At 46.9% G+C, this 17084-nt stretch overlaps 1 protein-coding gene across 1 annotated transcript in view; it reads left to right on the forward strand.

The window, feature by feature from the left end:
• The first annotated feature begins 5787 nt into the window (after positions 1-5787).
• The window catches only part of ADGRE1 (adhesion G protein-coupled receptor E1), a 54658-nt gene continuing 43361 nt past the window's right edge, over positions 5788-17084 (forward strand). The window contains exons 1-4 of the mRNA XM_084884669.1: positions 5788-5833; positions 6511-6543; positions 9811-9903; positions 16812-16958. Of these exons, the coding sequence (XP_084740795.1) occupies positions 5803-5833; positions 6511-6543; positions 9811-9903; positions 16812-16958 (304 nt within the window). The 5' untranslated portion in view covers positions 5788-5802. The remainder of the gene's footprint in view (positions 5834-6510; positions 6544-9810; positions 9904-16811; positions 16959-17084) is intronic.

A 17084-nucleotide genomic window follows, 5' to 3' on the forward strand; every position in this document is an offset into this window, starting at 1 on the left:
GGGAGCGATGCACAGGATTTAAGGTGAGTATCCATGTCAGACTGGGGGTCCAGAAACAGCTAAGTGTATAATGGCCGGGAGGGGTTTGTAGGCCACACCCCTCCCCCCATAAGGATTATTGTGCACAGGGTTAATGGAGAAAGGATGCGTAGCAGAAAGGAGTGAAGGAAGCAGAGTAGGATAGCCCTGGAGCCTGAATAACACCATAGAGTTGATCGCCCCTTTCCCCTTTGTGACCATTTGCTATTGGCAGTGTCTGAGGGCTCAGGCAGCCACTGGGCTGGAGGGCCTTAGCCGGGAACACTGCGGCTGTGGGGATGGGTGCTCCTGGTGGCTGGACCGGGCATCAACCATGCCCACAGAGGGGCTTCGGTTAGTCTAGGATCATGGTTGGCAAACTGCACCTCGCGAGCCACATGCAGCTCTTTGGCCCCTTGAGTGTGGCTCTTCCACAAAATACCACGGCCTGGGCGAGTCTATTTTGAGGAAGTGGTGTTAGAAGAAGTTTAAGTTTAAAAATTTTGGCTCTCAAAAGAAATTTCAGTCGCTGTGCTGTTAATATTTGGGTCTGTTGACTAATGAGTTTGCCAACCACTGGCCTAGGATGAAACTGGGGTTTCTGGCAGGGGGTGGGGAGCACTGAGGCCAGAGGAGGGGACCAGTGTGAGACTTGGCAGGGTCTTGATGTAGTCATGAGCCTGGACTTCATCCCCAGGAAATGGGGAGCCATAGGAGGATTTATCGGGTCTAGTAATAATTAATGTCGTTTTAAACATTCGTTTAAAATCTTGCTTGGCGTTGACTTGTATTAACATAACCTTCAAACACGTGGTATCTACAGAACGTGTGAAGTGCAATTAACAAGTTTTGCTTGAAAAAGTTTGTGTTTGGTTTGGTTTTTGTTGCAAAACTAGGGCTAAGAAGATGGCGGATGAAGAGCATATTCGGCACTGCATGCTTTACGAGTTCTAATTAGGAAGAAAAGCAAGTGAGGCTGCAAAAAACATCTGTAGTGCTCTTGGTCAAGATGCAGTTAGCGCCAGAAAATGCCAGCGTTGGTTTGAGAAATTTCGCTAGGGAAATTTTTCGTTAGATGACAAGAGTGGTCGAGGCCGTGTGTCCAATTTTGATCAAGAAGCTCTTCAAGCTCTTTTGGTGCAAAATCCTCAAATTACCCAACAAGAGCTTGCGACAACTTTAAATTGTTCACAAAAAACAATTTCCAATCAATTGCGTGCACTTGGCAAAGTCCAAAAGTTTGGAAAATGGGTTCCTCATGAGTTGACCAACAACAACCGTAATCAAAGAGTCACAATTTGCAGTTCGCTCCTCTCTCGTCAAAACCGTTTGCCGTTTTTAGAGCAAATTGTTACCGGAGATGAAAAATGGGCGCTGTATGTTAATTTGAAAAGGCAGCCTCAATGGTTGGACAAAAATGAGGCTCCGCAGCCCACGCCAAAACCTGACTTGCATGCGAAAAAAGTGATGTTGGGTGTTTGATGGAATTTTAAAGGAATTCTTCATTATGAACTTTTACCATCTAACCAAACCATTACAAGTGCAGTGTATAGTGCCCAATTGGAAAGGTTAGCCCAAGCTTTAAGAGAAAAAGAACCCCCGTTGATTAATCGGAAGGGCGTAATTCTTCACCACGATAACGCAGGACCGCATACTGCAAGAATCACTGCTGAAAAACTGCGCCAGTTGGAATGGGAAGTTCTCCCTCAACCTGCATATTCTCCTGATATTGCCCCTTCCGATTACCATTTGTTTCGTTCTTTGCAAAACTTTCTTCTTGGAAAAAAATTTAATAATGAAGAATGCCTCAAAAATGCATTGACCTAATTTTTTGCATCAAAATCACAAGAATTTTACAACAGAGGGATTAAAATGCTTCCTGAGCGTTGGGCACAAGTAGTAGAAAACAACGGCAACTATATTGTTGATTAAATTTTGTTGTATTGTTTAAATAAATTCGATTTAAAAAAAGTATTAGAAAACGACATTAATTATTACTAGACCTAATAGAACATCTGAGGGACATGGTCAAGTTGGGAAGGGCTGCCCTGGAATTCCCCCTCACTCAGGATGAGGATACACGATGTCTCTGGGGCTCCTCCAGGCTGACTTCTTCAATCTGGAGGGCCCCCAGATTTCCCCTTTGCCGGGAAAGTCACAAGGGGGTTAGGCTTCTGTGCAAGCAGCTGTGCGTTTCCTCCAGCCTGTTCTTCCCCTTCTTCTCCCCTCGTCCCTGCAGGGTTTCAGCTGCCCAGATTGTGAAGCCTGGGTCACCCTTCTGGGTTTGAAGGGTGACTGGCATCTGTGTCCTCACTCACCAGGACCCCAGGCCCCACTTGTGATAGGGAAAAGCCCACCACCTCAAGCTGTCCACATCTGAACCTCAGAGCCTGTGAATATGTGACCTGACAGGCAAAAGGGGCTTGGCAGAGGAGATGAAATCAAGGAGCTTGAGATGGGGACATTATTCTGGACTATCCATGTGAGTCTAATGTAACGACAAGGGTCTTCTTAGGTGGGAAATTGAGGGGGAGAGAGAGAATGACAGAAAGAGAGTGACAAAGATTAATTGAGACATCTTTTCCTATATCTAATGAGAAAGAGAGAGAAAGAGAGAGAGAGAGAGAGAGAGAGAGAGAGAGAGAGAGAGAGAGAGAGAGGGAGAGAGAGAGAGAAAGAGATTGAGTTTTTAATTGGCTGGAAGGTGATAGAGTGCTGACTCAGAAGATGAAGGAGGGAGCCTTGAGCCAAGGGATGTGGGCACCTCCAAAAGCTGGAAAAGGCTCGGAATGGATCCTCCCCTAGAGCCTCCAAAAGGAATGCAGCCCCATTGACATCTTGACTCCAGCCCCCAAAGGCCCATTTGGGGCTCTGAGCTCATACATCATGAATTTGTGCTGTTTCAAGCCTCTACGTTGGTAGCTTCTCCTGCGAGTAGCCACAATCACTTAGCACCGTGGAGACTAATAATGACAATAATAACTTCTATTACTGAGCATTTAATTTGTGCCAGGAAGGGTTTTATGGCTTGTATCACATTAAGCCTCAAACCCTACGAAATCATTATTATCCTCATTTGGCCGGCGGGGACCATTGCTTGCGGTGTGTTGGATGATTATGTCTTGCTATGTAACAGTTACTCTAAAAGCTGAACAGCTTTACAGAACATGTTGTTTGTTCTCCTGTAGCTTCTGAGGGTCAGGAAAGTGGCGGTGGCTTTGCTAGATGCGTGCAGATTGGGATCTCTCAGAGGCCTCTGTCTGGAGGCCTCAGTCCCCACGCCCTGTGTGCCTTTTCAACATGGTGACCGGCTCCCCTTCCTGCCACTCTGCAAGCGATCCTGAAAAGAGAGAGCGAGGGGGAAGTGCGCAAGGACTCTTATGACCTCAGATAGCCCTGATGCCATAATCTTAGATGTTACATAATGTCACATCCTTCCTATGCGGTTGATCAGAAGCAAGTCTTAAGTCCATGCACACGCAAGGGAGGAGGATCGAAGCATTTGTGGACATGTGTTAGAATGTCCCAGTTGGTCTGTCTGCCTCCTGGGCCCACACTCCTGGATGCACTGAGCAGGGTTGTAGATGAAAACACAAGCCCCAGCAGCAGTATTACCTCATGGACTGGGTTCTCCCTTCAATGATCCTTGGAAGCAGAGCCTATGTTATGCCCATTCTCCAGATGCAGAAACCAACGCCCAGAGAGCTAAGTCCCCACCCAAGGTCACTTTGGGAATATTTTAAAAAAAATATATTTTATTGATTTTTTACAGAGAGGAAGGGAGAGAGAGAGAGCTAGAAACATCTATGAGAGAGAGTCATTGATCAGCTGCCTCTTGCACACCCCCTACTGGGGATATGCCCGAACCAACGCACATGCCCTTGACCCGAATCGAACCCGGGTCCCTTCAGTCCCCAAGCTGATGCTCTATCCATTGAGCCAAACCGGTTTTGGCTGGGAATATCTTGTAGAGTCAGGATATACCAATCTGTCACCGTAATAGCCAACATGTGGAGCCTTTCCTGTGTGTCGCACACATCCAGTCCTCGGATGGTCATGCCAGCCCCGTGACGTAGATTTTACTACCATCAGGCCCATTTTACAGATGGGAATGCTGAGACACAGAGAGATTGAGAACTTTCCCAGGACCCCACATGAGTAGCCAATGGTGGAGATGGGATTTGAACCCCGCCCCTGGGGGTGTGCAGTCTGGCTGCAGATTCTGCGCTTCTCCTCCAGAGCCTCTCTTAGACATCAGGCAGCTCTGTCTATCCTCTTTCTTGGTGCAATTTGCCGTATGTTCACACTGGCTCTTAAGTGCAGCTTCTGGGGGCAGGGCCCCTGGGTGCACAAATGGGGGACCCCTGTGCATCTGCTTTAGTGACCATAACTCCGAGATGGGTCTTTTGCTTGGCAGAGAACAAAAGGGAGAAGGCAAGAACCGGCGGCACTTTTCTTCCAGGGAACTTGGGGCGGTTCCTGCACCTCATTTTTAGCTCTTGGCAGATGCTCTTGGTGCCGCTCCACACCCCTCAGCACACACGAGACTGACCTCTGTCTCTGGAGCCTGTTCTGTCTCCCTGGAAACCAGGCCCGAGGTGTCGTGGGTTGAGGCAAGGCTCAATGCGAGACTGACAGCAGCTGGTGGATAAATACCCAGCTCCCTCGCCCCTCAACTGGGACAGCTCTGCAGAGTGGGCTCTATGCCGCCTACACGAGGCACCCAATGAGGTGAAGCCCAGGTTGTCACATGTATGTGGCTCGATAACACCCACTGTGGGTTGGATCCCTGCCCAGACTCACTAGTTTCCCCTCCCCTCCGCCACTCCCCAGAGTTTTTTCTGAGAAACTACTTTCACTAGAATCCTTGTCTCCTTGTCTGCTGCTGGGCGACCCTAATGAAGACATTCCTAGATCTCCATGTGAATGAGATTGTGTGTGTGAGTGTGTGTGTGTGTGTGTGTGTGTGTGTGTGTGAGTATGTGTGTGTGTGAGTGTGTGCGTGTGTGAGTGTGTGTGTATGTGTGTGTGTGGTGTGTGTGTGTGTGTGTGTGTGTGTGTATTGGGGCTAGGAGCGGTGGTGATGGCAGTGATGTGATCAGGTACAGTGGAGAGCTGAGAGAAGATGAAATAGTCAAATCTCTAAACTTGGCAGAGGGCTCTAGATTCGAATTCCTTTGAGGGCCCAGGTCCTCAAGCAGTCTTGGACGCGGGACATCTCCTCTCCAAAGCCTTCCCTTTTCATTTTTTGGTAAAATAAGTGGAGTCGTCACACTCTGCAATGCGATGTTGACGCTTCAATGTTGTTAAATTTTGTTAGCAGTGTGTCTAGCACAGGGCCTGCCTGGTACGTGATAGCAGGGCGAAGAGGCCCTGGAGCTTAGGGCTTTCTTCTTTGGGGGGCACGTATCAAAGCTCATTTAGTGTCGGCTGCAATAAAACAAGGTCATAAGAAATGGAGACAGATGTTGGTTGGAAAGCAAAAAAGATCAGGGGAAAGGAGAGAGAAAAAGAGATAGAGATAGAGATAGAGATAGAGATAGAGAGAGAGAGAGAGAGAGAGAGAGAGAGAGAGAGGGAACAGCCCAACTTCTCTTCCATGCTGAGAAAGGAGAATTTGAGGGTTTGCACACTGTCTGCATGAGTGGCAGCAACTCAGCAAAAAAAAGGTCCCCAGGGCGCCGGCAGTAATTGAGCAACTCTGGCTCCGCCCCTGCTCCCCATCCCCTCAGAAAGCCCAGGGATGCAGACAGGGCCTCCTCTCTGAGTGACAGGAGCAGCGCGATGTGGACGCTCAGCCTGCTCCTCTTCTGGGGTGAGTGTGCTAGTTTCTGTGGAACTCAGAAGGCTTTTCTGGGGAGGCTCAGCCACAGCCTGACCCACAGGGAGCCCTGACCCACGAGTTGCTCCGGGGAGACTGACCTGCTGGGAGGCAAGGGGGCCAGGCTGTGCCCCTGCCTCTGCCAGTCGCTGCTTGTAGGCCAGCAAAACAGCTGGGCGGTGGGAAACAGCTGGGCGGTGGCTGTTCCCACCTGGTAAAGTGGATGGAGGGGGTGCCAAGAGTGGCTACCTGGACAGCTCCACATGATCTGGCAAAGCGTAAGATTTCAGAGCTGATGTAGGCAGCTCCCAGGAAGAGCCCGAGTTTTCCTTGTCAGATACGCACTCCCCCTGCTTTCATCACTTGCCCCAGAAATCGTTGGCGCTCGCCCTAGCTGGTTTTGCCTAGTGGTTAGAGCGTTGGACTGTGGACTGAAGGGTCCCGGGTTCGATTCCAGTCAAGGGCACATGCCTGGGATGTGGGCTCCATCCCCAGTAAGGGGTATAAAGGAGGCAGCCGATCAAATATTCTCTCTCAGCATTGGTGTTTCTATCTCTCCCCTCTCTCCCTTCCTCTCTGAAATCAATAAAAATATATTTTAAAAGAGAAAAAAATCGTTGGCACTTAGGGAAACATGGGGGCATCTAATGGCCTCTTTTCTCTGTTTGCAGGTTGGCAGCCCTGGTCAACACAGGCGGATTTGGGTAAGAGACTCCCCCTGATTGGAGGCAGTTGGACCTTGGATAAGTGCCTCTGTCCCTCAGTTTTGCCATCTGATTAATGGGTGTTGTAGGACCCGCCTGGTGGGATAGTTGTGAGGATTCAGCCCCATGTGGAGCTGTTCAGAGGGGGCTCTGGAGTCACACTTTCTGGGTTCGAATCTTGGTTCCAGTGCCATTGCCCTGGGGACCTCAGGTGTTATAGTAAATTTCAGGGACTTTAATTTCCATGAAAATGAAGGTAAGAGGAGTGGATCCCGGAGTTGTGCTTTTTAAATTTTATTTAAATCTAGTTGCTTTATTTTGCACTTTTAAAACTCACAAAAAAGATTCACAGTATCTGCTTTCCCCTTTTGATCACCAAGGCTTTATAAGATAATGAAAATGTTATCACTTCAATTGGACATACTCAAAAACAATAGATAATTTACAAACAAAAATTTTTAACAAAGAACACTTAATTGCAAAATACACACTTGGGTAGACATCTGAATTAATCTATCCTAAAATTAAACTTTAAAGCTTAAAAAAAACATACACACAGACAGATTTAACACCAGAATAATGCTAGTGGCAAGCTTATTATAAACCACTTTAAAGGTTTAAATGTTACCTGTTGAACCTACATTTAAAGGCAGTTGTGAGTAAAAGTCCTATAATTGAATGAATTTCAAAAAGTGAACAACTCCTTTACCTCCGTGGTAGTTTCTCAAGTTGGTTTTTGTTTGTTTGTTTTTGTTTTGTTTTTAAATTGTGACATTCTGACTAAAGAAAATGGACCCAGGGGGAGAAACAAAATCAGTACTTTTATTCTTTCTAAGGTGGTTGTAAACAAACAAAATCTTTGCTCATACGAATGAAGAATACCAGAGATGACACATGGGGTTGAGTTGTGGCTATGCACAACATCTAAATAGCAAAGAATAACCATTCAAGGTGGTCTTATATAGGAAACGTAAGAAAATCATTGTTGCCTTCAATTTTACTTTAAATTTATGGAATGGCATACTACATTTTTTGAGGCACCTATTACAGGATCTGCTAAGATTATCTTATTCTGCTATTTCCATATTTAACAAAATGTTTATCTACTCTGGGTAGCTGTTAAGATAGTACCAATAAAGGCCACTAAAAATGACGCCAGAATCCAGGTGAGAAGAGAGTGGAAATGGAAAGACAATGGGAGGGTAATGACATTGGGTAGTAATAGCAAACATAATTTTAAGGTTTCCTAACAAATGCGACAAAAATATTCTTTTTTTTTTTTTGCTAAATGCCACTGGACAGCTGGAAGTGATCAGGAAATGAGTGGAATATCCTAATCGTCCCAGTTAGATTCCTAATTAACCTGTCGTTTGGATGGCTAGCTCATGAGGGATGGCTTACACAGACTGCTTGGTGAAAGGTCATTGTGTGAGGCTTACTACTTACTCTGCTTTGTTTTTTTCCCAAGAATACTTTTGAAGGGCTAAGAACCCCTTAGAAAAGCAGCAAAATAAACAACTTTTTAGACTACAAGGGGATTAACCATGGTATAATCAGTAAATAGTTCAATCATGGGTATGTTATCAGTCTTCTTTCTGGAGATAGGGAATGTGGGCCAATGGCAAAAAAAAAAAAAAAAAAGAAAGAAAGAAAGAAAGAAAGAAAAGAAGCTTTACTGCTCCCTCAAATTCTAAATTTTCTCTTTCAGTTAGAAAAATTACAAGAAATTTTAGCTTTAAAATGGCCCTCATCCTTCATCTCAAATTACCTATATATAATGTTGTTTAAGACACACACAAGAATTTCAGGATTATTTTAATAGAAGACATTAATTTAGGTTCCTTTACTTAGAAAACAGGATTTTATTGTGAGGTGTCTTTTAAGAGACTTAAGTGCTCTAGGTACTGCCATGAGAAATTATACTCAAAGCAAGTATTCTCTAAGATACCAAGGTATTCAGTTTATTTGGATCTTATACTTAAACATATTAAAACTTACACAGCCTAAGATAAGCAAGCAACAAGTCAATAAGATCACAACTTAGAATTCTAACATTTTCACATGGTATCAATGATGACGATATGCAAAAAAAACTTATAAATGCTTAAGTGGTGTGATCTCTAAAAATTACACTAGTGTTACCAAACAAATGATTGCATACTATCACAAGACTACAGCATATGAATAAGTATAGAAAACTGTTCTCCAGAACTTGAAACATCACTTGACCCATCTTTTTAGAGGGGGAAAAAGATAAGTAATTAATTAGAAGTCTTTACACGTAGATTTAAAAAATTCTAATTAAAATATCTTAAGACTATTTTAGATGTTTATTTGATCTTGGAGCTGTGGTCAACATCATAAAGTATTTCTCTTCATAAAAAAAAAAATCCATATTTGAAGGGTTTACACAACTGGGGGGTGGGAGGGGTTAGTGAGTTTAGTACCATTTTTTTTTGCCTGAGCAAGTAAATTTTTAAAAAGGCTCTTCGAAGTCTTAACTAGAGGTGTCATACTCTGCAATGAAATGCTTGAATTCTTCCACACACCGCTCACCTATTTCATGTAAATTCTGTCTCAATGCAAACTGCATGGACTTTCCTAATGAAGGATTTTTTCCAATCAGCATTTTCCCAACCATCCCAAAAGTTTCACAGTCTTGTCAGTAAACCTGTTCAATCTCTCTTATTTTATTTTTAAAAATATATTTTATTGATTTTTTACAGAGAGGAAGAGAGAGAAATAGAGAGTTAAAAACATCGACAAGAGAGAAACATTGATCAGCTGCCTCCTGCACACTCCTTACTGGGGATGTGCCTGCAACCAAGGTACATGCCCTTGACCGGAATCGAGCCTGGGACCCTTCAGTCCACAGGCCAACGTTCTATCCACTGAGCCAAACCAGTCAGGGCATCTTTTTAAAAACAAAAACAAACAAACAAACAAAAAACAAAACAAAACAAAAACCCATATATTTTTATTGATTTTAGAGAAGAAGGGAAAGGAAAAGAGAGAAGCATCAATGATGAGAGAGAATCTCCTGCCTCCTGCTTCCTGCATGCCCCCTCCCGGGAATTGAGCTGCAACCTGGGCATGTGCCCTTGACCGGAATTGAACCTGGGACCCTTAAATCCACAAACCAATTCTCTATCCACTGAGCCAAAGCAGCCAGGGAAATCTCTTTGGTTTTTGATGCTATTGCTTTGGAGCGGCTGTTTAGCTGACTGTCTTCAAATAGTTCTATGCCATCTGCTGCATTTGACTCAGGTTCTACTGACTGGCCCATGAACACTGGTACTGTTACTGACTGGCCCATGAACACTGGTACTGTGGATCCTGCCTCCTCCTCAGAAGCTTCAGGTACGTTCCTCTTATCTGCCATCTCTAGCTCTCCAGCAGCCCCCCCCCCCCCCCCCCGGCCTGCGTCCTTCTGAGTGAGCTGACCGGGGTTGCCTCAGGCCTTCGATGAAGGAGCTGCTGAGGAACCCGAGGGGGAAGTGCCTCTCGAGGTTTTCAAAGACCGACAGGGTCTTCTTGACCTCTTTCTGGCTTTCCTTCATGGTGCCATGTGCCATGAGCAGCAGCACGCATGGGTTTTCTAGACTGAGATGGATGGAAAGAGTGTGTTTTGCTTCTTTCTGGACAGAAGCTTCTACTACGCACACTGGGGCCAGGTCTGCTGTGGGCAGAGTCCTTCCTGCCAATGGGCAATTCTCTGAAACACGAGTTTCTCTTTCATGAGGAGGCGCACCTCTGACATCATGGGAAGCGTGGACACTTTTTCTTCTAAAGCCATCTCTCATGTCCCTGTGCTCAGGCTGGCTGCATCTGGAATGGCCATCTCTGGTCCACTGGGAGGGAGACATCTCCTCTGTGCGGTGGTCCACCCCTTCCATCACCTGCCGAGCCGCGGTGGTTGCTTTGTCACCATGCCAACTGCTCCGTGGTGGCCATCCCGGGGGAGATCTGGAGGAAGTGTCTTTCTTAGTCCTGTGGGCCCCAGATGACATCGCATCTCTTCTGGGAGCCAATCTTGGGCTGTAACTGAGCATGGTCGTTTGGCTGGCCACACGTTTGCCAAGAGGATTAGTCCCCGTGGTGCCCTGGGGCCCACGGAGGCATTCAGGCCTCAGAATTCAGCTGTGTCCGGTGGGTCTCTCTGTAAGATGCTGGCTTCGGGACAGGCTCTGGGTTCCCGGCTACTGGCACACAGGCTCCCATGGAGTGGTTAGAAGCCTGGTCGGTGTGTACTTTTTTCCCAAACTCTACTGCGTCTGTTCACCCTCAAATGCAGAGGCGTAACTGCTGCCCGATTCAAATGCAGCTCATGACTCCAAGTCCCGCCATGGAAAATGCCTGCTCGTTTGTGCCCCCCCCCCCTTCCCATACCCTACCTACCCTTTCCTATACCCTATCCCCCCGCTTCCCATACCCTGTCCCCCCCCTTCCCATACTCTGTCCCCCCTTCCCATACCTTGTTCCCCCTTCCCATACCCTGTCCCCGTCCCCATCCCCTCTCACAAAGGGAAACCACGCTCACCCAATCCCACAGAGTTTTGATGAGGATAAAGGAAGGTCAGATAGAGGCAGTGCTGAAAACAGGATACAGTAAATGCTCGATTAAATTACCCACCCCCCACCCCCCTGCCACCTCCTCCTCTTCTCCTTCCCCTCTCCCCCTCTCTCTCCTGTTCCATTTCCTCCTCAGAGAAATATGGATTCTCTAGTTCTTATGGTTGGGGCTGCAGATAATCCACAGCTGGTAGCCAATGCGGGGGCACAGCCAGGGTAACGACCAGGTCTCCTGGACTCCTCCCCAGCAGCAGTTCACTCCACTTGGCCCTTGTCTTGCATTCTGACGCGTGGTGTGAGCCGGGGCAGGTTCACCCAATGCTCCCAGCATCCCTTTCCACGTCTGCACCCTGTGGTGGTAGCAGGTGCCAAAAGGAGGTTGCCCGACAATCCCGACTCGTCCCAGACTTGGGGCGTGAGGTCCCGGGACACTGGACTCTGGGTGCTAGCACCCTGAAAGCCCGGGAAAAAGACTTGTGCACCTCATCTGGCAGTGCTACTGTGGGGACTGCGGGAAATGCATGGAAGGGACCTACAAAAGGAAAGTTCTGGTTATACTTGCAAAGCTCTCTCTGTCTCTCTAAAGCCACAGTTTTTGCTTAGGTTAATTTAGTGACCACCAGTTAAGCTGTTTTGCTCGTGACTGAGCATCGTGTGTCGCAGATGGACTGTTGAAGTGGCCTTTGGCCTGGTCTCCCGGCTCCCTGCCCTGCCAGCTGTGGCCAGACAGCACCTGTGAGAATCTGAGTTGGTCTTGTCCTTCCTCTGCCCAGAGCCCTCTAGGGCTCCTACCTCCCTCAAGATAGAAGCCAAGCCAAAATTGGTTTGGCTCAGTGAATAGAGCGTTGGCCTGCGAATTGAAGGGTCCCAGGTTCGATTCAGGTCAAGGGCATGTACCTTGGTTGTGGGCACATCCCCAGTAGGGGGTGTGCAAGAGGCAGCTGATCAATGTTTCTCTTTCATCGATGTTTCTAACTCTCTATCCCTCTCTCTTCCTCTCTGTAAAAAAATCAATAAAATATATTTTAAAAAAAGAAAAAAAGATAGAAGTCGAAGTTCTCCCCAAGGCCCATAAGACTCTGCATGGCCCTCCCCATCCCTGCTCTCAGCTCCTCCCTCCCTCACTCTATCCAGCCACATGGGCCTCATTGCTGTTCCTCCCAAACACCAGGCCCAGTCCTGCCTCAGGACCTTTGCATAGCCTGGGCGTTTCACCTGGGATGCTCTTGCCCTATATAGACACATGGATCCCTCCATCACCATCTTTGTGTTTCAGCTCCTGTGTCATCTTTGCAGTGACTACCCTATTTTTTGACATAGTATGACTCATCCGCTCCTCTCTGGATTATCCACTCTGTGGTGGTTGATAATTTTGTGTGTCTTGTTCCACTGTTGAGTCTACCATGCCTAGAAGAATCTGGGCATATAGGAGGTATTTGTATTAGTCAGGGCTCTCCAGAGAAACAGAACCAATAGGATGCACATGTACATATCTTGATATAGGCATTCGTATATGGAGAGATCTATTACAAGGAGTTGGCTCACTTGATTAACAGCGGTTGGCAAGTCCCAAGGTCTGCAGGGGGAGGTGCTCAGGTCCCGAGTCAGGAAAGGACTTGGAGAACCGAGCAAAGGTGAGCTCGGCTGATGGGACAGGGCGGGAGATGAGCTGGAGAGGTGGACAGGTGCTTGGACTCAGGGGACTGGGTTGCTGTTCTGGTTGGGGGTGGCCTGGAGCAGTGGCAGATAGAGCTAGAGGAAGATAGAGCTTGGGAAGCTGAGCAGGGAGACCGCAAGGGGCGATGTGCCGGAAGTCTGCTGAGAGAAAGGTTGGCCCAGCAGATGAAAGAGGAAGCTGGAAATGAGAAGAGAGATACCATCTGAGTGCAGGAAAGGGAAATCAACAAGACATTCACAGGAGGCAAAAAACAAAAAAAAACACAACCAAAAACCCCAGTTCTCAAGATCCTAATCATGGTAATTCATCTATGATGTTTTTCTAGCAAGTTCTATTAAGAGTTTTCCTATGATATCCCGTCCTACCAGTTGATGTTGGCAATATTGTTGATCCCTCTCTTTCTTTCACACCCTCTACTCGGTCCATTGGCAAATCCTATTGGCGTTACCCTCAGAATAAAGGCAGAATCTCTTGCTTCCTCTGCTCCCACCGCTCACCTGGACAAGGGCAGAGGCTGCCTGCCTTGTCACACTGCCGCTGGCTCTCTCCAGCTCATCTTCCCCACCAGTTGCCGGAAGGTCGTGTAAATCCTGTCATGTTGTGCCCCTCCTCTGCTCTAAACTCTCCTGGGGCTCCCATCTCTCTCCGATGAAAAGCTGAAGTTTTACAATGGTCTAGCACAGTGGTCCTCAACCTTCCTAATGCCTCAACCTTTTAATCCAGTTCCTCATGTTGTGGTGACCCCCAACCATAAAATTATTTTCGTTGTTACTTCATAACTGTAATTTTGCTGCTGTTAATGAATAGTAATGTAAATATCTGTGTTTTCTGATGGTCTTAGGCGACCCTGTTGGCGGTTCTCAACCTGTGGGTCACTTAGGTTAATTTAGTGACCACCAGTTAAGTTGTCACGACCCACAGGTTGAGAACCGCTGCTGTAGAACCTAAGACCATTGGAAAACACAGATATGTACATTATAATTCATTAACAGCAGCAAAATTACAGTTATGAAGTAGCAACAAAAATAATTTTATGGTTGGGGGTCACCACAACATGAGGCACTGTATTAAAGGGTCGCGGCATTAGGAAGGTTGAGAACCACTGGTCTAGCAGATCCTATATGGTCTGGCCATCCCTCATCCACTCTGCTCCAATAACACCAGCCTCCTTGGAACTCCATGAAATTGTCTTTTAATCCTTGCCTTTTCCTCTGCCTTAAGTATAATAGCTTCCTAGCCCACTCGCTCACCTCCCTCTGGTTTTTGCTCTGATGTGACCTTCTCAGTAAGGTCTTTATGAGCAACAGCTGTGTACTGGGCACTGTTCTGTGCATTCAGGACACGGCAGTAAACAAGAGACACAAATGGCCTCCTTCTGGGAGCTCACAGACCATCAGGGCAACAGACTTGAAACGACCAATTCTACGAGTTTTCCTACAGGATTGTCTTAGGAAGAGCATGAAAATGTATTCCATTTCCAGCCAGACCTACCTCTTCTTGTGTAGCAGTGGTGGAACTCATGCACTTTGGGGGTTGACAGGCCTGGCGCTGCCACTTACCAACTGTGTGTCCTGGGGCAAGTCACCTAACCTCTCTGAGCTTATTTTCTACATCCATGCAGTGGGAACTGTATCAGTTTCCTATTGCTGCTGTTACAAATGACCACACACTTGGTGGCTTAATGCAACAAGAACATTATCTTACAGTTCTAGAGATCGGAAGTCCAAAATGGGTCTCATTGGGCTGCAATGAAGGCATCGGCAGGGCTGCATTCCTCCCTGGAGGTCCTGGGGGAGACTCTGTTTTCTTGCCTTTTCCAGCTGCGAGAGGTCAACTGTATTCCTGGGGTCCTGTCTCAGGCCCAACCTCCATCTTCACAGCCAGCAATGGCTGGCTACGGCTTTCTCTCATTGCATCACTTTGACTCTGCCTCCTTCATCCTTCACTTGTAAAGACACTGTGATTACATTGGCTCCTCCTCAATAATCTTAGATGACCTCAAGGTCATCGGATCAGCAATCTATATGCAACCTTAATTTCCCCCCTTTTGTGTAGCATAACATTCACCTGGTTCAGGGATGAGACGTGGTCATCTTCAGGGAAGCCATTATTATTCTGCTGACCATAGGGATGATAATATCAAGTGAGCATCTTCCTTAGCACCTGGAGCCTGCTCCTATCTGTGGCTTTGTCCTCCGGATCTCAGTGTGGTGAAGAGCTCATCACACAGATAACTGAGCAATTGTAATAGCAATGAATGTCACAAAGAAGGAGCACAAGTAGCAATGAGGGAGTCAGGGAAGGCTTCTTGAAAGAAGTGAACTTTAAGTGAGACCTAAAGAACAAATAGGAACTGGTTATGTCTGTGGTGGGAAAACTGCGGCTTGTGAGCCACATGCGGCTCTTTGGCCCCTTGAGTGTGGCTCTTTCACAAAATACCATGGCCTGGGCGAGTCTATTTTGAAGAAGTGGCGTTAGAGGAAGTTTAAGTTTAAAAATATATTTTATTGATTTTATACAAAGAGGAAGGGAGAGAGATAGAGAGTTAGAAACATCGATGAGAGAGAGTCATCGATCAGCTGCCTCTTGCACACCTCCCACTGTGCAACCAAGGTACATGCCCTTGACCGGAATCGAACCCGGGAGCCTTCAGTCCCCAAGCCGACGCTCTATCCATTGAGCCAAACTGGTCCCGGCAAGGAAGTTTAAGTTAAAAACTTTGACTCTCAAAAGAAATTTCAATCGTTATACTGTTGATATTTGGGTCTGTTGACTAATGAGTTTGCCGACCACCGTTAGGCAATGCAAAGTCAAAGGGAACAGCAGCCCGTGCAAAGAAAGGCCCTGTGGTGGGAAAGCTAGAAATGGAGACAAGCATGAGATGAGGCTTAAAGATGTGATTGGGTCTCATCACTGGGGACTATTTTGGGTCATGTTAAAGAATTTGGATTTTAATTATGAGTGCAACAGGCAGGATTATAGGGAGGGATGGGGTGGATAATGAAATTTGCATACAGAGACGATTGCAGGGCACAATGAGGGATGTGGGACTAATTATATAATCCAGAGGAAGATCTGTATCAAACATAACCGTGGAGATAGAGAGAAGTTAGTAGATGCAGAATGATATTTGGGAGAGAAAGGGAGAATCAACGAGGGAGAGACTCACTGGATGTGTGGGTGAGGGCTAAACAGGGAAACTGAGGTACAGAGGTGAAATCACATGTTCCAGGGCTGGAATGTCTACAATTTATCTCAGGCCCTGCTTCTGACCTGCTGAATCAACATCTGATATTCCAAGCTCTCCTGGGGATCCCAGGCAAGACAGAGGCTACTGACCTGCGGCCACATGTGGAGTAGCAAGGGGCCAGATCAGTGCATCTCACACTTTCCTGGGCCCACAGATCATCAAGGATCTTGTTACAGCGCAGATTATGATTCAGCAGGTCTGGGGCAGGGCCTGAGATTTAGCTTTCACCAGGCCATGGACCACATTTTGAGAAAGAAGGGTCCTAGGCCTTCAGGGTCCTTGATGAACATCCTTGGTCACTGTATCAGGACAGAGTTTTATTCTCTCACAGCTCTGGAGGCCAGAGTCCAAAATCAGGTACTTCCTCCAGGGGAAGAATCTGTTCTCTGCCCCTCTCCCAACTTCTTCTGTTGCCAGCATTCCTTGGCTTGTAGACCCATCACTCTAACCTCTGCCTTGGATATCACATGGTCCTCTCCCTATGTCTCTGTGCCTCTCCTCCCTTCCTTATAAGGGCACCAATCATGTCATATTAAGGGACCATCCTACTCCAGTATGCTCTCATCTTAACTCACATCTTAATAACATCTACAAAGACCCTGTTTCCAAATAAGTTCATAGTCTCAGGGACCAGGATTTAGGACTTCAATAACTTCACAGGAGACACACTTTGACCCAAAACAGTTGCCTTCTTGTTCTCCCACTGGTTTTCCCTGCAGCCCCACTCTGGTGCTGGAACCTAAGATCTTCATTTTTTTTGCTGCCTAGATGTGAATGAGTGCTGGGACACCACCACGTGTCCAGCTTATGCCACCTGCACCAACACTGTGGGGAGTTACTACTGTACTTGTAAAAGAGGCTTCCTGTCCAGCAATGGACTGACGCAGTTCAGAGGCCCAGGAGTGGAATGCGAAGGTGAGTGCACACCTCCTCAAAATCCTCTGGCATTCATCAGAAAGTTAGGTGGAAGCTCCTCCTCCTTCTCCTTCTCCTCCTCCTCTTCCTCCTTCCTCTTCCTCTTCTTCTCAATCTCTCTCAATC

The sequence above is a fragment of the Pipistrellus hanaki genome (genome assembly GCF_964339955.1).
Source record: "Pipistrellus hanaki genome assembly, chromosome: 5".
NCBI classification, from domain to species: domain Eukaryota; kingdom Metazoa; phylum Chordata; class Mammalia; order Chiroptera; family Vespertilionidae; genus Pipistrellus; species Pipistrellus hanaki.